This window comes from Dermacentor variabilis, chromosome 8 (genome assembly GCF_050947875.1).
Source record: "Dermacentor variabilis isolate Ectoservices chromosome 8, ASM5094787v1, whole genome shotgun sequence".
Taxonomy (NCBI): domain Eukaryota; kingdom Metazoa; phylum Arthropoda; class Arachnida; order Ixodida; family Ixodidae; genus Dermacentor; species Dermacentor variabilis.
Window position 1 is genome coordinate 118,036,758 of NC_134575.1, and position 23,692 is coordinate 118,060,449.

General features: G+C 49.3%; 1 protein-coding gene across 1 annotated transcript; it reads right to left on the reverse strand.

The window, feature by feature from the left end:
• Positions 1–4,692: 4,692 nt before the first annotated feature.
• On the reverse strand, positions 4,693–12,265 carry LOC142591248 (uncharacterized). Its single transcript, XM_075703589.1, has 6 exons — positions 10,893–12,265; positions 10,704–10,829; positions 10,407–10,566; positions 8,271–8,566; positions 7,547–7,755; positions 4,693–7,436 (listed from the first exon to the last, which is right to left on the reverse strand). Exons 1-6 carry the CDS (start codon positions 11,087–11,089, stop codon positions 7,297–7,299), a joined length of 1,128 nt encoding a protein of 375 aa, XP_075559704.1. The 5' UTR covers positions 11,090–12,265; the 3' UTR covers positions 4,693–7,296.
• Between the last annotated feature and the right edge of the window lie 11,427 nt (positions 12,266–23,692).

Below are 23,692 nucleotides of genomic sequence, written 5' to 3' on the forward strand. Positions count from 1 at the left end.
CGATTCTCGCTGGGATGGTCACGACCAGAATAGGGGGCGTCGCGGAAGGTTAGGTCTCGCGCGCTCCTGTGAGCCATCTCAGTGACATTGCGAGGGGCGTCCTCGATCTCTCCGAGGTGTGCCGGGAACCAGCAGATGGTGTGATGCTGCACGGTGCGGATCTATTGATTATTTGTAGTGCTTGGCTTGCAACGGCTCCTTTCTGAAAGGCTTTGACGGCCGAGCGTGAATCGCTGTAGACGTGGGTGGTGGTCGGGTCTGTGAGCGCGAGTGCGATGGCAATCTGTTCTGATATCTCGGACTTGTGGGTCTTGACTGTGAGAGCGTTTCTCACTTGACTTTGCTTATTGATCGTGGTGGCAACGAAGGCTTTCCTGGTTGGGTACTGTGCCGCCTCAACGAAACAGGCTAGGATCTTCTTATCACGTATTTCGCGCAGGATGAACGATCCGCGTGCCAGCCTTCTGGGTTGATGGTGCGCGGGGTTCATGTTCCGCGGCAGTGGGCGAACCGTGGAAAAGTTGCGTGTGTCCGTCGGAACGCTTTGATATAGATTCTCGATTACTGTGGTGTCATGACCTAGTTTGGCTAGGATGTCTCTACCCGGTTTGGTTCCAGAGAGTCTTGTCCATTGAGCCCGTTCTTGAGCTTCGGCGATTTCTTCAAGTGTGTTGTGTACCCCCAGTTGCAGCAGGAGCTCTGTCTCAGTGTTCTTGGGGATTCCCAGCGCTAGTTTGACTAGCTTCCTCAGTTGTACATTGAGTTTGTCCTTCTCCGCTACCTTCCATCTGTGCATGGCCGCCTCGTAGGTGAAGTGGCATAGCGCAAAGGCGTGTGTTAGCTTGAGAAGATTTTCTTCCTTAAGGCCGTGTTGTCTGTTGGCTGCGCGTCGTATGAGATTCAATGCATTATTCGACTCTGTCACGATCTTCTCCACTGTAGTGGCGTTAGAGCCGTTGCTCTCAATGAACATCCCAAGGACTCTGATTTTGCTGACGTGTGGAATGGTTCCTCCGTCTTTTGTTCTGAGAGTAATGACGTGTGTGTCTCCGATTTCGTTCTTTGGTTTGGGGCCGCTCCTCGATGGTGTGTAGACGAGGAGCTCCGACTTCGCAGGCGAACATCGCAGGCCGGTGGGAGCGAGGTATTCCTCGATCACGTCGATCGCTTCCTGCAGAGCGCTTTCAATTGATCCCAGGCTACCTCCGGGGACCCAGAGCGTTACGTCATCAGCGTATATCGTGTATTTGACGTTCTCGATTTGATCCAGTTTCTTGCCTAGGCCGGCTAGCGCAAGGTTAAAAAGCGTCGGAGAGATGACAGAACCTTGCGGTGTGCCCCTGCCTCCAAGTTTGTATTTCTGGGACTTGATTTCCCCTAGACGGAGGGTGGCCGTTCTGTCGCTCAGGAACGATTTTGTTCATAGGGGAAATTACTTGCGCTTAGTAAATGAAATAAACAAACGATAAATTAATGGAAAAGAAAGTGGATGCAAAAACAACTTGCTACAGATGGGGAACGATCCCACACCCTTCGCATTTGCGAGCGATGCTCTACCAATTGAGCGACCGTGGCGCCGTTTCCCCGTCCGCTTTCTTGGGTATTTATGTTTCCTTGTAGAACCCTGGGAGCGTTTGCCAGCGTGACCATTCACAAAACTTGGCAGCGGACGAGGAAGATCTTTTCTGCCGCACATACTTTTTTGTGATTAGCAATGATATTCTAGTGCCAGGCAATTTTAGTGTCCCAGTGCTAGTGTTACAAAATCTTCGGAAGACAGAGACAACAAACATTTAATAACGGAAATCAGTGAGAAAGAGTTCGTTCTTCACAGAAGGGGGGAGGCCTCCTGATTCCAGGTAGCCCTTGGTTTTTGCTGTTTCCTGGGCTGGTTCACCAGCTTTCGCTGGTCTTCCAAGTCAGGGGCCACGAGCATGGCCTCGCACGATTCTTGGCGGTCTTCTGTGCTTTTATTTTCGGTTCTTGACTCAGCGTCTTGGTTGTTGGGTTCAGCAAACTTAGAGCACCCCATCCCCATGTGACAAAGGGTTTTCGGCGCCCCGCAGGAGAGACAAAGGTGTGAGAATTGGGTCGGGTGCATTCAATGCCCTGTACACAGGAGTTTGTTTGGAGACGCTGCGGAGCCGCTGTTACCTGTCTGGTTAGACTGGGGTGCAATAAGAGGTATACCAGCCCTTGTTTTCCATTTGTGACGCTGCAGGGTATCCGAACACGTTTTGGAATATACATGTATCCTGGGACCTTTTCGTATTTCGGAACCCCTCTCGCAGGAAAGCCCGGCTTTATAATCTCGGGCTGCGGCGTATGCTGCTTAGTTTCCCGCCAGTAACTCTAGGCCCAACGTTACTACACTAGCTTCAGTTGTAAAACTCTACGCCCGCGCGCTTACAACCGCTGCCGCCATTCTGCGACAGCCGCCAGATGGCAGCGCGGTTCCATCGAGCTCCACTGCTGATGCCTCGCCGCAGCCTTGAGCTCGTGCGGACGGGCAGTTGGAGCGTGTTTCACGCTCGCTGGCGTCCTCCTTTTTCCGAATTGGGAATACCATGAGAACGCGGTATCCGCCTACAGCAATATTATTGATCGGGCCAGTTTCTTCATACTGAAAGAAGGGTAAATTGCATGAAAAAAAGAAACGCATACAGCGAAGCGCAGAAACTGCGTTTCTAATGGTGCGTTCACACTTGGTCTCGAAGCAGGCGGAAGCGGAAAAAAACTTGAAAAAATCCACCCGCCTAGGCGGAAGAACTGGCGGGTGGATTCATCCGCCTAGGCGGAAAAATCGGTCTCGGATCGATTTTTTTCGCCACGGCGAAGCGGAAAGACGTTCCGCTTTAGCGGAAGCTGCATTCGCATGTAAACATCCGGTCGAGAACTTGTGGCCGTAAACATGGCACAGAAAGTGTCAGCTGTTATGCTGATCGATGCCATCAAATGCCACCCCGTGCTCTATGACAAGACTGGCCATCTGTACAAAGACACGTACCCCAAGAATGAAGTTTGGGCGAAGATAGCCGAAGATAGCCGAAGAGCTGGGTGTGAGCGTTAAGTACTCGCACATTTTCTCTCGCTACGCTGGTGGTGCTTTGTGGGTATAGTTTCGCAAGTAACGTATACCAAGATTGCTTAGTCAGTGCCGTTGTTAGGAGCAAGTGCTCGCGGTGCTTTCGTCTCATTTCATTTACTTGCCATTGTAATATTTATTGGTTTCTTTTGCGCCAAAAACTGAAGCAACGCATGCAGAAACCGTGTTTACAGCACCTAGCACCGTGTGGACTGTAACGCATAGGGTTGTATGGGTATATCACTGTTTCTGTCGCCACGCCGCAAACCAAGAGTCCTGGCAAGTAAATCCAAAGCATCGAATTTAGGCATGCTGAACTTGTGCAGTTGCTGTGTGCAAAGACTTCCAATGAATAAAGGATAAGCATGTTGCACGCACGCTCAGTCTGTGCCGCGAGTGCAACCGAACCAAGGTGACATTATATGCCGTTCTTTTTTGTTAAACAAATGGAGCTCCAGCCAAATTCAACTGTGTCCATGCAAATTCAGCCATTGTGTTTCATACCAGCTGCTCAGGTGACAGCATATCATGCTAAAGAATACAGCGTATGCATACATGCAAACAGTTCTCTTTTGCCACTACCATTCGCACGGCCGAAATGCCTTGCTTGGATCACAGCATGTGTAGCTGTTTCACATTTACTGGTGGCCTGTCATTTAAAATTGCAACTATTGCGCAGGTGCGTTATGCCAGAAGAAGTTTAACAACCTCAAAGACACTTTCACAAAAACGAAAAATCAAATCAAGGACTCAATGAAAACTGGCGCTCGTGCCCATGACTTGCCCCTCGTGAAGTGGAAGCACTTCGAAGCAACGACGTGCATAATGGAAGCTGTTTATCAGGAGCCAATGCATGTCCTGTCTGTGCAGTCACGAACTTGCCTTGAAAGTTGTGTTTGCATGGTCAACTGGGTTGCCGAGAGCAAGATAAGTTACCATGCAGCATCCTTTGATGTTATTCGTTAGTGGCTAGCTGTTACCTTTCTGGTCTACACGGCAAACATGACGTTGTTCACAATATTCACCTTTGCCGAAAATATTACTTACTGCTTCTGCGAGCAGGAACTGCAAGGATATCTGGTTTCGCTGTTCTTCGGTGCCTTAGTTCATATTTTACTTTTTTAGCTGGTGCGGCAACCTCTAATTTGGCTCCTATGATAGGTGAGTGAATAACTGACATGTATATTTGTAACATCTCTACAGTCTGTAGCGCATGCTAATTCACATATTCTTCAAGCACCATGACAACGCTCACTGCGTTGTCAGGACACATCATGAATGTGGCAGTATTTTGTAGGTATGACTTTTTTCTGACCATGAGTGGGCCTGATTGAAAGAAGGGCAACACAGGCCAAATAGCTAGGATCCATATGTCTAGTGGGAAGTAATATATTAAACTACCAATTTGAAACAATGGTTAATGTATAACTTAAAACTACAACTGTTGTGAACATTAAAATGTTTCAAATCCTCACGGTACGTTGCCTAAGCGAAAAATTCAGTGGCTTGTGCATAGATTGCCATCTCCGATTCTTCGAGTGTGCATAATAATCTGATGGTAGGGACGGTAACGAGCCAATTCTGAGAATGTTTTTATTAATCACCGCTTAAACACCACACATTGTTAAAATGCACATTGATGTCATTGAGCACCAGCTGCAATTGGCTTATTTGTCATTTATGCAGAATGATCGTAGCTGAAGGCCCAACAGCAGGCAGCCACGATATTGAAGATGTAGCAGCTACAGGAGACACACACGACTTCGAAGAGATTATGGTGCCAGAAAGCTTAGAAAGTACACCGCAGAGACATAACCAGCAAGCAAGACAACGGAATGGTAAATCTAATTATGGTATAAAGTTCCCTTAAAAGCAGCAAGTTTATTTTTTCAGGCAGCCTGACAAAGCAGTAAGTGGTATTGAGCCAGAAGTGGTGCTTGACACAATTGAAACGTATGTAGGACTAGGTGCCCGTACCCATATATGTATACACTGCCAATACTAACTCACCAACTTCTTCCGTTATAGGGCACCAAGACCAAAAAAGTGACAAGGACATCCAAAATCCCCAGCGGTAAAGTAGAAATTGGTATAGGGATAGTCAACAGTAGTGGAGACATCGTTTCCTTTGCAGTCCCGATGACAGCGGTCCCTCCAATGCAGCAGTTGCTGCCGCATGCCTTGACCACCTGAAGGTAGTTGGAAGAGAGCGCCGACAAAAAGAGGAGACCCAGGACACTGTCTACCATTTCTGCATGGAAGCTGCTGGATCTTTACGGTCACTGCCACCTGATGACCAATTTGACTCTATGTGTGCCATCCAAGTCATCATTCAAGAAAAAGTAATTGAACTGAGGGCTCGGAGCAGCGAAAAATAGTCCTGAAAACACAGGTGCATGGTACAATGTACATACAATGTTTTATTTTCTCTCATATTTATCTGTGATATTTAAGTGCCATTTTTCGCGCGTTCGTCATCCACTTTTTACACAGTTGACTCCCATGTTGGTACTCATGCCAGCGCTCCCATAATGCCCCTTCCTCTACGAAGGCGCTGAGTGGTCTGTGACTACATACAAACATGTCTATCTATTTTTTTGCCTCAACATATTGTGAAATGCAATGCATATAGAGCTGTATTCAAATTTCAGATTAGGAATTATCGTAATTTTCACAGACATTTTCCCGCTAATGCTATGTCAGGTATTTAGGTTCTAGGCATTGTCTTATTTTGAAATTCCACGCTCATGCTCAACAATCATTACGTAGCAGCCCTGTGGCCAGTTTTCGTCGCATTCCATTTTTTTCTGATAACATCTCGTATCCCAGAATCTGAAGTGCCTCAAACCAGTCCTCTATGGCAGAAAGCTAGTATCCGTCTTTTTTTCATAGTACTATGTGTGATAGTTAAGCTCTTGTGCAAATAACGATAAGGGCTTGCCATGTTCAACTCATCCTGCACTGCACAGAACTATAAGGTACAACGTTTTTGCCTGTGATAAGTATTTATTGAAAATGCGAGTGATATTTAAGGCCTTGTACAGGACAGCAAAAACAAGGGTTTGTTGTTCTTTGATCTAAATGCGTGTTATACAGAACTGCACAGCACAATCTGCCGATTTTAAGGTTTGTGTACCAAGTCTGCAGATGTGATAGTTAAGCTCGTATAAAGTTGTGGAGTAAGTGTTTGGAAAGCTCAGAAATGCGCTGTACATTTAGTACTCAATTTGTATTCTTTTGATATAAATTGTACACTCAGGATCGTGGAAAAAAGGGCTAGTCATGCTGTGCACAGAGCTGCAAAAGCCTAGTGTTTGTATCCAGGTTTTCCTTGAAAGCGATTTTTCTAAGCTGCACTATGTTTTCTAATCACAGTACTATTTGCAATACGGTCACATGTATACAAGAAATGTTTATTGCAAATAAAGACCTACTTTCTATCTGGTGGTATTGATGATGCTGTCTTGTGAGGGGACTCTGCCATCATCAGAAATGCAGTACTGGCAAAGCTTGTCCCTCAAAGCATTGGCTTGCGTAAGAGATAATCAAAGGCTTCGAATGCTTGGCCAAACCAAGTACCTAATATGGCTTGTATACTATATCAGCAATGTATATGTTTCCAGATTGCTTTGTGCAAGATGCTGTACTGCAAAGCCCGAGTATGTTTGTAAATTGTTATTGTGAGTCCTTTATTTTAATGTGTCACAACATGAATATCTTGGAGAACATAACACTTTTGGCTAAAAGATAGTCTTCCAGCAAAGTAGGTTCGAAATACAAGTAGATAACAGATAAAAATAATTGTTGCTAGAAAATAATTGCACCTGCATCCAGAAATGCTTTTTGAGCAAATGGGCTATTCAGCTTGCACATTATTTTTCAGTTTGTGATATGCTTATGCACAAATTCATAAAGTAGACAACACTCTGCAACACAGATGCACGAGATCGTTTGTTAAACTAGAAATACGTGGTTGAGTTAAAACCTCTAGAGTGCAACGCAGACAAAGCATCTCTGCTGCCTTCTTCAGCTGTCCACCTGCCTTCGGTCACTTGCCCTTGCCCATCCTCGCGGTCAGCAGTTCCAGGTGGACAGTATGCAGCTCGAGATCCAGGCGATTCATGAAGTATGAAATTGTGCAGCGCTGCGCAAGCACACACAATTCTGTTGACATTATCGTCTTTTGCGTTAAATGGCCGTCGAAGAATTCGTCATCTCTGTGCCATAATGCAAAAAGCATTCTCAACCACTCTTCGAGCTCGGCTAAGTCGGTAGTTAAATATTCTCCTCTGATTTTTTTCTTCAAATAGCTGATTTGCGACAGATGTGTCGGCGAACAGCGGTTGAAGGGCTGTAACAATGTACAAGATAAACTTTGATATAAAGAAAAATTACGGAACTGCAATGTGCCACTACAAGAACACACAACACAAATGGCATAAAAAGACTGTTGTAGCTTACTTGTGCGAGAATAAGGTCTCATCATAAAGGTCTTCAGAGGGAAAGCATTATCTCCAACAAAAAAATAGGGCATCTTGCCAATGCTGCCAATCTCGGAGTCTTCAGGAATTCCAATTTGATTTGTCAAAATCATCTCCTGGAACTTGCTGCGTACAAACACGCCACCATAGGACTCGCTGCCGAAGTGCCCAATTTCGACATACAGAAACCTAAGGAAGTACACAAAGCATTTTATATTAGAAGCAAAAGCATGTGGAAGTGTTGTTATTGGGTATATTTCAGTATGTTCTTGTGTATATACAGGTCAAACCTGCCATCAGTTTTATCTTGTAACATTCATCTCCTTCCATCTCTTGTTTTCAAGGAATAGCTAATGACGACGAGATTAACGTAGCGTAATCTGATTTTTGTGTTATATCTAACTGATGCATGAGATGGTTAATGAACATAAACACTAAAGATTTAAGTCCGAAGTCGTGTATATCAAGAACTAATAATGGCCCACATCCTCATTATCTTACCATTCACTTGGAATCTGTTAATTCTTACTACACTAGGAGTAACTTGGTAACTAGGAGTTCACACCATAGCTAATCTTACTTGGTTGCCATATACCAAATACAATATTACCAATGTTACCCACATGCTTGGTTATTTATGCTCTAACTTCCCTACTGCCCTTCCTTTCTTAAATTAATGACTGAACTGCGCAAATCACCCGTACCTGTAATTTGCATCACTTATCGCAAGCAATTGCTTGCTGAAACTACTTTTGTAGTTCCTGTTTAAGGTTCCTGATTTGGCGGGGCACTCAATGACCACGTGTTTGCCATCAATGGCTCCAATACAATGAGGCAGCTTCCACTTTTCTTCAAACTCGTTTGCAACCTTGTTGAAACTACTTTTGTAGTTCCTGTTTAAGGTTCCTGATTTGGCGGGGCACTCAATGACCACGTGTTTGCCATCAATGGCTCCAATACAATGAGGCAGGTTCCACTTTTCTGCAAACTCGTTTGCAACCTAAAGAAGAAAAGCAGAATGAAACACTACTGAGCGAAATCAACATTATAAAATAGTAAAACCTCAGCCATTTGTGCAAAGCCTCAAGAAACGCAATCTAAGGTAAATGTCGCTTTATAGTTTTGCTTTTAGCTATGCAACACTAATAGTGCAGAACACACAGCCCATATTGAGTGTTGCAATTCGCGGTCTGTGATTGAACTATTACTTGTTCAAGAACCCCAGGTTGTCCAGGTTAACCTGGAGTCCATTGCATCGTACTTCATAATGAGAACACGGTTTTGGCATATAAAAACCCAGCATACAACATATAGTGCTACACTTATTGCTTCTCACATTCCGACTACGTGTACAGAATCTAAAATATGTACTGAGTAACAGTATGTGAAGCTCTTCAAACTTACATTACTGAGCACATGCAAACCTTTGAGTTGCAATGCGTTAATGCTCAATATCTATGTCTCTATAGGAAATTGTGTCTTCTAGTTTTGCTTACTGCAGAGACAGAAGCTTTCAGTCCTGTTCCTAATTACTCAGTTATACAACTGCAGTAGTCTAATCTGCTTTAATACAGCTTGAATTTGATTAAGTAAGAAGCAAAATTAGGAAAGTGCCTACCTGTGCGTTTAACAAAACGAAAAATTTTAATCTATGTGTACTTAGTTATTTCATTTGGAAAAATGGAACCTTCTGAGCTAATGTATGAAGTGTGAGTTGAGCTTCGTGATTTCTCCAAAACAGTAGCGTCTTCTCTACTACACTCACGTTCCCGAGCGCAGGGTAGGAACTTTTGTTGGAAACAGGTGAAACATCCTCGCTGAAGAGGTGCACAATGTGACATACGCACACTGAGACGGGCAGAAAAGATGAGCACCCGTCTTGTCTGCCAACTAGTTTTGCCTGACTCCTGGGTATGTGTGTTAATTTGCTCGGCACTTCTAGCAACTAAATTTATAACTTGTGCCAAAATTAACATGCATTTTCATTGCGATTTTGACTTCAACCTTCATTTTCTAAATAATCAAGTAAGAAGCACTAGCCATGGCCAGTGTGTGGTGACAGAGATTTTGCCATTTTCATCAGTTATTTGCAATACAAAATATGCACGCTATTTTGGCATTTAAACCTGTTTGGTGGGCTTGCGCGAATACTGGATTTATAGTTCGAAGTGAATAGTGATTTAGGAAGAATATTTTCGAATCTAACGTATGTTGTGCGAAGCCGTGGCAAACTTTAATGAATCAATAAACTTGTTGTTTACCAAGAATAATTAGGGAGTTACGAAGTGAAACTGCTGCTTTACTACTTCTGTGGAAGAATGAGATCCAAATTTGGCCCAGAAGAACTTGTTAAAGAAATGTCGAAGGTATAGAGAGGTTAATTATCGCAATACATGATTCATCTGCGTCTATGCATGCAAGAAGCTAATAAAAAGAACGCAAAAGTGAAACAGTGCACAAATGAAAAATGGAGACTTGAAATGACTAAAGGATGTGTAAACACGACATAGTGCGGCACAGTGGCTTTATTCTGGTTAGACGTCTCCGCTGCAATAATTAGACATCTCCGCCTTTGTGGTGCGACCGTTGACGGCGCATGCCTGGCACGTAAACAAACTCATACCGGGCTCCGTTACAATACTCCTGCCAATTCTTGATGTGCTTCACTGCACGGCATTATGCTTTGCTGCATGACAAAACTATACTGCGACAAAGATTAATGAAATGCGCCGATCTTGACACTTTGTAAAAACGAATATTAATGTACCTTTAGAAGCGAATATCTATTAATACAACATTCGAATATTGGCAAAGCCCAATTGTTTGGATATTCTACTTACCTTGAGTGAATCAGCTGCCGATGACGGACATCTTACATAAACAGGGCCAACGACCTCCCAGATTGCTTGACAGACCTCGGCAATTATCTTGCAGGCGATCTTCCGTCCAGCCAAGAAATTAAACGACGAGGTCCTTATTGTCTCGCCAGATGTCAAAAATCTAACGGCAGAAAAACACACACACGCCTAGCTTTTAGTGAAACCATAATTCTTCCTTTGTATGCACGAAAACACAGCACGGGTGCATAAATTCGACAGCATCGTGCAATCAAAACACGGACATGATAGCGTGCTTACCTCATAGCCAAAGCTAGGTGGTGGTCTGGCGGAATGACCTTGCGGAACTTGGTATTCACTTTTCTTTTCCTAGGCCACACCAGTTCAAAGAGTCTATCAAAATTTCGCGGCGGCATCCTTAAATAGCTATCAAAAAAGAAAGTGTGAGCATTCAACAGGACGAAACAACGAACTGTCAACAATACTTACTCGCGGTAATACTCAACGGCGCGTGACCTGAGGTGCGGCAACAAAGCGTTGGCGTGGCCAAACTTCTCTCGCTTCTGCAAAGCTTGACGAACCCACCATCGCCGCTTCCGAGGTGGCCGCTTTTTCCGTCCTCCATTGTCCATTGACAGAAAGCAACTGGCCAGAAGTGTCATAGTTACTTCCTCTGCCTCGTCCATTGGTGACTAAACTGAAGCTGCAGACGACACACACAGTTCGCGAAACGATAGCTTGTAGTAATTGAAGGGCCAATGAATAAATGCACCGCTTGAAATGTTATAATTAACAGCGCCACCAAGCGGACAAATGCACGCAAATTAGATGGATGTGCGCGAAAGCGGCAGTGGTTTCCGCTGCAGTGCCGAAACAAATGTGAACATCTTGTACATGCGCGGAAACAATTTTCCAGCCGCTTTGGCTTTTCCGCCCGCTCGCCCTTTCCCAAGTGTGAACGTAGCCTAAATGTCGTGTGCTTCTTCCTGCTGTCTTAACGTTTCGCGCAGTTTAGGCTCAGGAGCCTGAAGATGCGTGATTGTAGGATGATCTTCATCCCCACCGAAGCTTCTCACCACGCCAAAGAAGCGCTACAAAAAGAAAGATGAGGTCGGTCTTTGAACACACAGGCCACACACACAAAGAAAGAACAAAATCGTCGGCTCGTTCACTCCGTGAAGATCGTTAACCAGCGAAGCTGAAACCTGTGGCCTCTTTGTTTATCACTGCGTTAATCTAGAGGGTTCATTAAGGTATTTCTCAATTATGAGGCTGTGTACACAATCGGCTGCAATGGAGAGAACGACGTCACTGACTGCATGACCGCAGACCGCCGTTGCGCTTGCGTTCGACGTCTCGAGTTTGCTCGACGACGTGGTTAGAAGCCTTCGTCCACCATTTGCCGCTTGTGATTCTTCGAAAATAAATTTCTTGAAAGTTAAATCAGTCCGTTACGTAAGAGAATGAGTGGCTCAGGCCCCCTTAAATGCGGCCTCCCCATTACGACGACAGAAGAGAAGTGAAATTCTACGTTGGAATGATGAACGGCAACGCAGGCAGCTGTGGAACACGACGACGACGACGAACTCGGGAGCTGTGGCACGAGCGTGCCGTGGATTTCGCAGATAGGTGGTGGTAACAACTTTATTGAGATACTGCTCAGTGGCAGGCCCGAGCCCTAGGATGGCCCCTCACGAGAAGCGGCCCTTTCGGCCCAGGCAACGAGGGCTTTTTGTACTTTTTCATCCGGCGTTCTGAGCAGCTCCTCCCACGTCTGTTCTGAGGGAGCTGGCAGGAGCGATCTGGGAGGGGGTAAGCCCTCGCACCCCCAAAGAAAGTGATTTTGGGTAGCCAATGTATGATTTGTGCAGTTTTGACATATTGGGGGGGGGGTTCCATTGCCCATTAGTAATTATGGCCAGCCAATGCGGGCTGGGGAACGACTTAGTTTGGATTCGACGCAGGATCGAGGCTTGCGCTCGCGTGAGGCTTGCGTTTGGAGGCGGGTAGATTCGCCTTTTTTGCTTGTAGCAGTTTGTTATCTCGTGGTATGTCGTCGGTGCCTCATCCATGGGATCCGAGTCTCAGGGGCACACCTCCCGGTTGATTAGAGCTCGGGCTACCCAGTGCGCCTCCTCATTCCCTTCATTCCCCGAATGGGCAGGGACCCATACGAGTTTAACAGTATTGTCATTTGTAAAGTCCCGTAGGACTGGCGCTGCACAGACGCCGATGCTGCCTCTCGGAATGTTGACGATTGCCCCTTTTGGAGTCGCTGATGATAGTTTGCACGGAGGGATGGATGATGACCAAAGCAATGGCAGTCTCTTTCGCTTCCACGGTGGACGCTGTTTTTATGGTCGCGGCGTTGAGGATACCTCCCTCTCCGGTCACGACGCTCACTAGGTACGTTTGGTGATTTTGCTTTGCTGCATCGTGTTACGACTTTGAGGTGGTCCCGTAGCGCTCGTCACCCGTTTCGTGACAGGGCGTTGGTAGCGAAGACTCCGAGTCAGGCGTCGGTGAGATTAACGAAATGGATTTTATACACTATATACAGGTCATTATACAGGACAAGTTCGGATCGGCGTGGGGGCCAAGAGCTAACAGCAAACGCGACTGTTCCCGCTCCGCGACGTCCGGTGAGACTCCAACGCGTGACACATCTCACTCCACTCGAGAGCGGCACAGGGCTCCCGGTGGGTCGGTGGATCCGGTTTTCCAGGCGGTGGCGTCGGGACTTATAAAGCCCCGAGAAACGACTGTTACTCAAACGGCCCAATACAAAGCCAGCACTCGACAGTCGTCCGAGAGGTCAAACCAGCGACCGCGCTGGCCACCTGCTTCCAAGTTGCCGTGCGCAGTGACCTCCAGGCAAAAGGAAATACGGCGCCGGGCTGTCTAGCACTTTGTTGCACGTTTGGACATATCGCTTGCCGATGCTTCTCCGGGGACGCCGCTGCCTGACGGCTCAGCATCTTGACTTGTCAAGGGAGAATTAAGGCGCTGTGCCTTTCGGCGCAGCCCCGGGTTTGTCCAAAGGGCGTTCGCAGGATAAATTCTGCATCTTGTCGATTCGGAATCCGGCCAGGTGGTAATGGCACAACAATCGACATAAGCGATGTGCTGGTTGCTTTTGTACCTTTCTTAAAGGGCCTTGGCTCTGGCAGACCACCTCTTGTCGTGTCTCCAAGGGAGCATGTTCTTGGATAACGGTTTTATAACCAAACGGCGTTTGACCGCACCGAGTAATGTTGTTCTTCCTGCTGAATTCATAACGGGATTCAGCCCGAGTTTACTTAGAATGACCCTGCCACTTGCGGTGCTAGAGAGTCGTTCAAGTTGGGCTGTTTTATGGGCCTCCACGAGCTCGTCTATGGTATTGTGTATACCTAGCTCAAGTAATCTTTCAGTGTTCGCCTACCTCGGGAGACCAAGGGCAGCTTTATAAGCTGTGCGAATGACGCTGTTAACCTTTTCCTTGTCAGAAAGGCGTAGGTGTTAGTAGGGGAAGGAGTACACAATGCGACTGATCAGGAAAGCCTGCGTCAGATGGCAGATATCAGCCTCCTCCATACCGCGGGGTCGTGTGGCTACCCGTCTGATTAGGCCCCATATTTGGCAAGCTGTCGTCTGTAATTGGACAATCGCCTCAGAATTATGGGTGTTATGTTGAATTAGCATGCGCAGGACTCTTATAGTCAGTACGGGCGGAACTGGGCCGTCTTCCATACTGACTCGTATAGGTAAGGTGGCGTCCCTTTCGGTGGCGTGTTTGGCTGATTTAACTCGGATGACGAGAAGCTCCGACTTTGTCGGCGAGCACGCTAGACCATTCTGTCGCACAAAATTTTGTACGGTATCCGCGGCCGCTTGTGATGCTTCCGTGATTTCTCCATCGGAACCGCTATTGGTCCGGATGGTGATATCATCGGCGTAGATGGAGTGCTTGATATGCGGGATCGTTTCCAGTAATGGAGGTAGGATTCGCATGCTCACATTGAAAAGGAAGGGAGAGAGGATCGCACCCTGAGGGGTGCCCCTTGTACCTAATTGAAATTGTCCGCTTTTGATGTCCCCAAAATGTATGTCCGCAGTGCGATCCTTGAGGAAGCTTGCAATATAGCTATAAGTGCGCTTCCCGACATTCATTTGGGCTAGATTTGTGAGTTTTGAAGCATGTGACACATTGTCAAACGCTTTACTCACGTCCAGCCCTAGAATTGTACGGGTGGCTCTTATAGGGCCCGGGTGTAGGGTATCTTGCTGAATTTGCCACATAATGTCTTGAGTTGACTGATTTGATCTGAAGCCTATCAACGTATGGGGCAGCAGTCCATTGCTTTCAGTGTACTTTTAGCCTGTTAAGAATTACGTGTTCCATAACCTTCCCCAGGCAAGAGGTTAAGGAGATAGGGCGGAGATTCTCTAGCTCCAGCTTCTTGCCTGGCTTGGGTATGAAAATTACGTTTGCATGTTTCCAGCTGGTGGGTATAGTTCCTTCATTCCAGCGGATGTGGAAAAGATTGGCCATTTTGGTAACCGACTGATCGTCCAGGTTCCGTAGCATTATATTGGTGATGCGGTCCTCTCCAGCCGCCGCTGTAGTTTTGAGGTTGTTTAGGACAGCGCGTACTTCAGATTCCATAATTTCGCTGTCTAGTTCCCTGTTTTGCTTTCGGGTATAAGCTACGGGTAGAAGAATATTGGTGCTTGTATTGAAGCAGCGGTTTTTAAAAGCTTCAAAAATGGCATCATTATATCCCTAGGAAACAGCTTATCATCCTCTGAAGGTTCTTTTGTGATGCTGTTTTATACTGACTGTGGTCAAGTAGGTGTTTAAGCAGGAACCAGGTGTTTTTGCACCCTAGCTGGCCGTTAAGGCGGTCGCATAGCTGGTGCCAGTGTTCCTGACTGAGCTGTCGTGAGTATTACTCGATGTCCCGTTCGAGTTGCGCGATGCGTCTGCGTAGGCCACGGTTGTGTTTCTGCGCGAGCCAGTGCTTCTGCAAGCTCTGCTGCGCAGACCACAGGTGGAGCAGTTTAGCATCAGGAGCCGGGCCGTCCTCCTCCGGGTCTTCCTCCGTGGTAGAGCTAGCTGCGTCTTTGAGAGGAGTGGATATCCACTCTTCAAGATTTGTATTGGTTACGGGTTGGCGTCCATTGCGAACATACCGGAAAGCGTCCCATTTAGTGCGCTTAATTTTCAGCTTATTTCGCTTGTAGACTCTGCAGGGTACCGTAATGGAGAGAATGTAATGGTCGCCACCAGCGTTTTGTTCGGTATTCTCCCAGATGGCATTGTCTATGTTCATGGTGAAGGCCAAATCAGGCGAGGTGTTTTGACTCACGCTATTGCTTATGCGGGTTGGTCTTTCAGGGTCAACAAGAAGAGTATATCCAAGGTCTTGAGCGGTCTCCCAGAGTTTAGTGCCCTTCTTTTGACATTTTTGATAGCCCCAGGCCGAATAGTGCGCGTTAAAATCTCCCAGCAGCACGCGTTGTGCATGCTTTGTAGCTTTATGATGCTACGGAACAGCCGCCATAGTGTGGCTGCACTGAGGAGAAGGAAGACGACGTGGCCACCGCTTGATATAGCGTCGCCATCATTGCCACCGCTTGTCTACGTGTAAATATATTGTAGACTCGTACGTCAGCTACACGTAACATTAATTTGGTGGAGGTGCGGGTCGCAGCGGTCGCCACGGCGACAGTGCAACTTCGGCTCCTGCTGGCGGCACTTCCTCTACGCAACCGTCTCCGCCTGCAGCCCCGACCTACGTCACCATTTCCCCACCTCGGGATCCTTGTGTTTTCAACGGAGTCGGCAGTCCTGATGTTGACGACTGGCTCCGCTTATACGAACGTGTCAGCACCAGTCACAGGTGGGATTCGACTATTATGCTCGCGAACTTTGTTTTCTACCTCGACGGAGCTCCACTTGCATGGTTCCAGACTCACGAAGAGGAGATCTCGAGCTGGGATCTCTTCAAAGAGAAGCTCCGCGACCTTTTTGGCAATCCCTTCGGTCGTCCAGTCAATGCCAAGAAAGCCCTAGCCACACGTGTACAGCCGTCGACCGAGTCCTACGTGTCCTACATTCTCGACGTCTTGGCCCTTTGTGCCAAGGCTGACCCGACCATGTCTGAGGACGATAAAGTAAATCACGTCCTCAAAGGGATTGCTGACGACGCCTTCAATTTATTGGTGTTTACCAACGTCACCAGCATCGATACGATCCTCAAGGAGTGCCGCCGTCTTGAGCATGCTAAAAGCCGCCGGTTATCCCAGCACATCACGCGACTTCCCAACACAGCTGCTACGTCATCCTGTGACGACCTCTTCCACCAGCCGTCGCGATGTGACAACTTGACCCGCATTATTCGTCGTGAGGTCGAAGCGGCACAACCGGCGGCCCCTTCATTTCCGTCACCTGATCATTCTCCGGTGACAATCTCCTTGATCCAGGCCATCGTCCGTCAAGAGTTATCCAACGTCGGCCTGCACTCCATTCGTTCCGCATGCTCGGAACCTCTCTCTCCACGCACGGCCCCACCGCGCCCTTCTTACTCTTATGGACAGCGCAACCCCTCCGAATGGCGAACCGTGGACGACAAGCCGATCTGTTTTAACTGCCGACGCATTGGACATGTCGCTCGCCACTGCCGCAGCCGCTGGACTTCCCCCACACGCTATTCTCCTAATTACCACCCTCGCCCTTCTAGTGCGTCCTTTCCCTTCGCCCCTTCTATGCCCACCCCATCATCTGACCCTGCGACGCCTTTGACACGACCCCGCTACTCCCGCTCGCCTTCTCCCTCCCGTCGTCAATCTCGCTCGCCCCCGTCTCGCCGTGCTCCTTCTCCGACCTACTCGCCGCACCACCGACCGGAAAACTAGACAGCGCAGCTTCTGGAGGTGAAGCTGCAAAGACGACATTGGCTCAAAATCCTCGCTTCACCTTACCGACGAACAAGAATCTTTTGGACGTTCTCGTCGACAATGTTCCTGTGTGCGCGTTGATTGACACCGGGGCGCATGTGTCCATTATGAGTGCTGCTCTTCGCCGTCGGCTCAAGAAAGTTCTGACGCCTGCCCCGAACCGATTTGTACAAGTCGCCGACGGAGGGACTGTCGCTATTGTTGGCATGTGCTCTGCCCGACTCACCATTGCTGAGCGACACACCGTCGTTCTCTTCACAGTCATCGAGCATTGCCCTCACGAACTCATTCTCGGTCTGGATTTTCTTGCCCATCATTCTGCCCTCATTGACTGTTCGGCCGGCTCACTTCGCCTTGACTTGCCTCTTCTTGCCGACCCTGTGGACCCGCCTCCCAGCCATCTGAGCTGCATAGATTTTATTCGCCTACCACCTCACTCTATGACACACGTCGACTTGTTGTCCTCACCAGCTGTACCCGACGGCAATTACGTGGCCACACCAATTCCGGCCGTTATGCTTACACATGGTGTTATCGTGCCGCACACTGTGCTGAAACTTACTGGTAACCGCACCTGCCTTCCACTCGTCAATTTCGCGCTAACCGCGCAAGTTCTGCCTCAGGGGATCTCCTTGGCTATAATTCGCGCTTTGCAGGATGATGAGGTCGAGCCATTCACAGTGGAAGATCGTTACTGCTCAGCCCATACGGTGACGTCATCGCACAGTACTGACGTCGACATGAAGAAGATGGTCTCCTCTGACCTTACACCTGCTCAAGCTGCAGCCCTTTGCCGCGTTCTTGAAGGCTATCGCGACATTTTTGACTTTGACAATCGACCCTTAGGTCAAACGTCCGTCGTGACCCATCGCATAAACACTGGCGATGCGAACCCTATTCACCGTCGTCCATATCGTGTTTCTGCGTCAGAACGAGCTGTTATCCAACAGGAAGTCAAAAAGATGCTTGCCAAGGACATTATCGAGCCTTCCTGTAGTCCCTGGGCTTCTCCCGTCGTACTTGTCAAAAAGAAGGATGGAACGTGGCGTTTTTGTGTAGATTATCGCCACCTGAACAAAATCACAAAAAAGGACGTGTACCCTTTGCCACGCATTGATGACGCTCTAGACTGCCTGTACGGTGCGACTTATTTTTCTTCTATCGACTTACGGTCCGGATACTGGCAGATATCCGTCGACGACATGGACAGAGAGCAGACTGCATTTGTTACCCCTGACGGCCTTTATCAGTTCAAGGTGATGCCTTTCGGTCTCTGTAACGCGCCCGCCACCTTCGAACGAATGATGGACTCTTTGCTTCAGGGGTTCAAGTGGTCCACCTGTTTGTGCTATCTGGACGACGTCATCGTTTACTCACCCACATTTGACACGCATCTAGACCGCCTTTCAGCGATTCTCGACGGGTTCCGCCGCGCCGGTCTCCAGTTGAACTCGTCAAAATGTCACTTCGCTCGCCGCCAAATCACCGTCCTTGGACACCTCGTGGACGCCAAAGGCGTGCGACCTGACCCGGACAAGATTCGCGCCGTTACGAACTTTCCTGTTCCGAAGTCTACCAAGGACGTTCGTAGTTTCGTAGGGCTGTGCTCATATTTCCGACGCTTTGTGAAGGATTTTGCGACCATCGCCCGTCCCCTTACCGACCTCTTGAAGAAAGACGCCCTATTTTCTCGGGGACCTGACCATGCCGCATCTTTTTCGCAGCTCACTACTCTCCTTACCACGCCTCCAATTCTGGCCCATTTTGACCCGTCTGCTTCAACGGCAGTTCGAACTGATGCCAGTGGTCACGGCATAGGAGCAGTATTAGCACAACACCAGCGTGGACATGATCGCGTTATAGCCTATGCCAGCCGACTTCTATCACCCGCCGAGCGCAATTATTCAATCACAGAGCGCGAATGCCTCGCTCTTGTGTGGGCTGTTGCCAAGTTTCGCCCATACTTGTACGGACGCCCCTTCTGTGTCATCACTGATCCCCACGCGCTCTGCTGGCTATCCTCGCTCAAGGACCCCACGGGACGACTCGCTCGCTGGGCGTTACGCCTGCAAGAATATACCTTCTCCGTGGTATACAAGACGGGACGCTTGCACCAGGATGCCGATTGTTTGTCCCGCTACCCCGTCGACGACCCGGCTGATGCGGACACCATCACTTGCGTTTTCTCTGTGTCCAAGTTGCTCGAAATCGGCAATGAGCAACGCCGCGATCCTTCCTTACGAGCCCTCATCGACCATCTGGAGTCAACGCCTGGCGACGCCTCTCTCCCGATGTTTCTCCTTAAGGAAGGGACACTATACCGACGCAATCTCGATCCACACGGCCGTGATCTTCTGCTCGTAATTCCATCCCACTTGCGGTCGACTGTCCTCCAACAACTTCACGACGCTCCCGTGGCTGGACACTTGGGCGTCTCGCGCACATACGACCGTGTACGCCTTCGCTTCTTTTGGCCGGGTCTCGCTCGCTCCGTGCGGCGCTACGTTGCCGCTTGTGAGCCCTGTCAGCGCCGGAAGAAGCCCTCCACACCTCCAGCTGGATGTCTTCAGCCGATCAACATCCCACCGGAACCCTTTTTCCGTGTTGGTCTAGACCTTCTTGGACCGTTCCCTCTCTCGGGCTCCGGAAATAAATGGGTCGCCGTCGCTACTGATTATGCTACGCGGTACGCAATCACCAGAGCCCTCCCTACAAGTTGTGCTACTGACGTTGCTGACTTTCTGCTCTATGACATCATTTTAGTGCACGGTGCCCCGCGCCAATTACTCACTGACCGTGGCCGCAGCTTTCTGTCGGCAGTCGTCGAGGACATCCTCCGCTCCTGCTCGACTAAGCACAAGTTCAGCACGTCCTACCACCCACAAACCAACGGCCTCACGGAGCGCCTCAACCGGACCATCACCGACATGCTATCCAAGTACGTCGCGACCGACCACCACGACTGGGATCTTCACTTACGATATGTGACGTTCGCGTATAATTCATCGCGTCACGACACCGCCGGCTATTCACCATTCTATCTCCTATATGGCCGAGAACCCGCGTTGCCCTTGGACACATTGTTGCCCTCGGCCACACGTTCAACCACTGACTACGCCCGCGACGCGATCGCACACGCCGACCACGCGCGCCAGCTCGCCCGCACCCGTCTCGAGGCCTCGCAGGAGCATCAGAGACGCCTCTATGATTGCCACCATCGCGACGTACAATTTACTCCGGGTTCTCTGGTGCTTCTCTGGTCCCCCATTCGACATGTGGGCCTTTCCGAAAAGCTGCTGTCCCGCTACACTGGCCCATACCGTGTGGTGCGACAAGTGACCGATGTCACGTATGAAGTCATCCCCGCCAGCCTCTCAGCGTCATCGTCGGCTGCAAGTGACATCGTTCACGTGGCGAGACTAAAGCCATATCACACACCTTTCGCCGCGGATGTGTAGATTAAGCACCGGGACGGCGCTTCTACTGCCGGGGGTGATGCTACGGAACAGCCGCCACAGTGTGGCTGCACTGAGGAGAAGGAAGACGACGTGGCCACCGCTTGATATAGCGTCGCCATCATTGCCACCGCTTGTCTACGTGTAAATATATTGTAGACTCGTACGTCAGCTACACGTAACAATATGCTTTGCCTATTAGTGTAGCTACTGCTAGGCTTTTATCCCTAGGGGGGCTATAAACATTCAGGATCTAGAGCGTTTGGTCCGATCGTCGTTTTGGCAGGTTTTCAACGAAGGTGTATGACACCACCGTGAATTCTAGGTTTAATTAGTTGGCGGTCAGATTTCTGTTCGCCAGGATCGCCGTGGCAGGATAGACATCTGGAGCGGTAATTACGTTGTAAGCCGCAAAACCTGACAGTTTTGCCGCTATCCCAGTTTCCTTGAGGGCAACTATGTCTGGTTTGGTTTGGTGATATTGAAGCGTGTATTCCCGAGACCTACGTTTATCACGGAAGCCCCTGCAATTCCACAGCCAGATTACGATTGGTGCTTTGGCCATCACGTTTGTTTGTGCGGTTCGATGCGCGGTGAAACCGTGCTAGGTGTTTTTGTGACCACTCCGGAAGCACGTTGGGCTACAGAATTGCGTAGCATGTTTGGTTCTGGCGTTTGGTGCAGGCGGCGTTACCACCTGAGGCTGAAGGTCAGGTTAAGGTTGGGACTGGGGTTCTGCCGCAGTTAATCCAATGTGGGACATAAGGGCAGTCATGGCGGAGCCAAGAGCGGCAACGCTCTCTACCAGCTGTTTGGTCTGGGCGGCTTGCTCAACAATCATGCTCTCGATTACGCGTTCCAATTTTGAAATTCAGGGGTCCGGCGCGGCGACGCTCTCCACGGATACTGCGGCGGGACCTTCCGCCTTCCGTTTAGTGCGGCGCGCACCATCTGCCTCCATGTCGTTTTCTGCATCCGCTCCACGCTTAACACAAGTCACGATCTCTCTCGCCTTTTTTGTGCTGGGCGCATTACTAGGAGTATGTCCCGTTGTCTAATTGTCGAAATTTTTTATTAGCCACAGCTAATTGTAGTTTGGGTAATTTCATTTGCTCCGCCAGCTCCCTTACCTGCGGGCTTTAGGGCAGCTTCTTCCGCGGCTTCGGCTGAGGCTTGGCTGTTCCTCAGGCGACTTGTTTGCTCTTGGAGTTCGAGCGGTCTCCAGGTGGCCGGGACGCCGACCGGTACGTCACGCGCGCGCTCCGGCCGCGAAGAGGTGGAAAGGACTCGGTTCGGCTCCGGCCGCTCACCTGACCCCGCTCCTGTGGTCTGGACGTTCTCGTCGATGCCTTCTCGCCGTTTTCGTCTCCTCCACATGGTGACGGCGTGGTGTTAGCATTGGCTGGCTTGGCGGGCTGTTTTTTTTTCGGATAAAGCGATATTTGCAACTCTTGCTGCCGGTTGGATAGGCTCCACCGTATACTACGCAGGAGGGAGAGCAGGTTGGCTTTTCTCCGTTGGGTGGCGAAGGGTGTTCTTCGCCGCACCGCCGGCATCTCGGTTCTGTCGGTCAGGGTTGAGGGCACACGTCTGCTCGGTGCCCCAGCTTCCAACAGTTGAAGCAGGCCTCCAGCCGTTCTCGAAACGGGAAGCTTCAAACGTGAAAGCCGGAGCTTGACTCCGGCGAAAGTGATCATGAAGTGGCGAGTCGTGCCCATTCTCCGCGCGTTCACAATTGTCAGGTCGGGATTTCTTTTGCGAAGCTCGGCGTAGATGGTTTGGTCTGTTCCGTAGCTGTACGCCCTGTGCACCACCCCTGACACCGAGTTGTCGGGCGCCGGAATGTACGTTGTCACAGGCGTATCAAGCTTATGCTGCGCGTGCTGCAGCTTTGTGATATTGCAGTAGGCCTCGGCCCGTTGCCGGTCCGGGGTACTGACCGTGATCGTGTTGTTGGTGGGGTGGATCCTCACCTGGTCAATAGGGAGGGCTTGGCGAATGTCGAGGTTAGCGGCGGGGCATCTCGCGTCCGCGAGTACAGCTGGCCCAACCACGGTGAGGTTGACGGCACCTTTCGGTCGAAAGACCACCTTGTAATCATCCACTGGTAAGCGTGGCATGGGTCGACGGCGCACGATCGGAGGCGGGCGGGCCCGTCGTCGCGGCGTCGGTCTTAGGTGCTGTAAACACGGTTTCTGCATGCGTTTCTTCAGTTTTTGGCGCAAAAGAAACCAATAAGTATTACAACGGCGTCGTCGCGGCGTCGGCGAGGCTTCTCCGTTGGCGGGCCTCAATGCCGCTCCGGTCCGGCGTCGATATCTTTGCTGCATGTCCAGGGCCGTCTTCCACGTCCCGTCGGACAGTTCGCGTCGGCATAAGGAATCGCTCTGTTCCACGCCGAGCAAAGCGTCGTATTGCTGGCAGCACAGAAAAAGTGGCGCGGCGAACTGTCGGCATCGTTCCGATAGCTGTCTATCACAGAGAAAGAAATTCAACAGGAGGGGATACTCAGCAAAAACTGGCAACAGTAAACACGTCACGCCTACTTTCAACACGATCCGTTATTTGACGCGAGCATCGGGAAATAAAGAATGTGAAATGAACTTACAGACAACGTTTCAATTTTTTTATTCTTTCCCACTGAAACTAAACAAGTTTTCGGTGTAAATGAACCTATACTTTGCGACTAATTTTTCTTGCGTTGCCTAGCAACAAGCTAGCGGCACGCCAGACGCGCGTGCAAACGTCATGCGCCAGACATGCCACAGGAGCGAGCGAGGCAGGCTACAGATGTGAAGCTTGCGTGCTCGGCGCCCGTCTGTTTTAGATGTGGCCCGTTTTTTGGGCTCCCGGCGTTCCCTTGTGTTCAGTATACATCAGGACACCGACTGC

Coding starts and splice junctions, on each gene's coding strand:
- LOC142591248 (XM_075703589.1), bottom strand. CDS start 11,089: ATGGACGAGGCAGAGGAAGTAACTATGACACTTCTGGCCAGTTGCTTT. Junction 10,830..10,892: donor GCCGTTGAGTATTACCGCGA/GTAAGTATTGTT, acceptor CTTTTTTGATAG/CTATTTAAGGATGCCGCCGC. Junction 7,437..7,546: donor GAGACCTTATTCTCGCACAA/GTAAGCTACAAC, acceptor ACATTGTTACAG/CCCTTCAACCGCTGTTCGCC.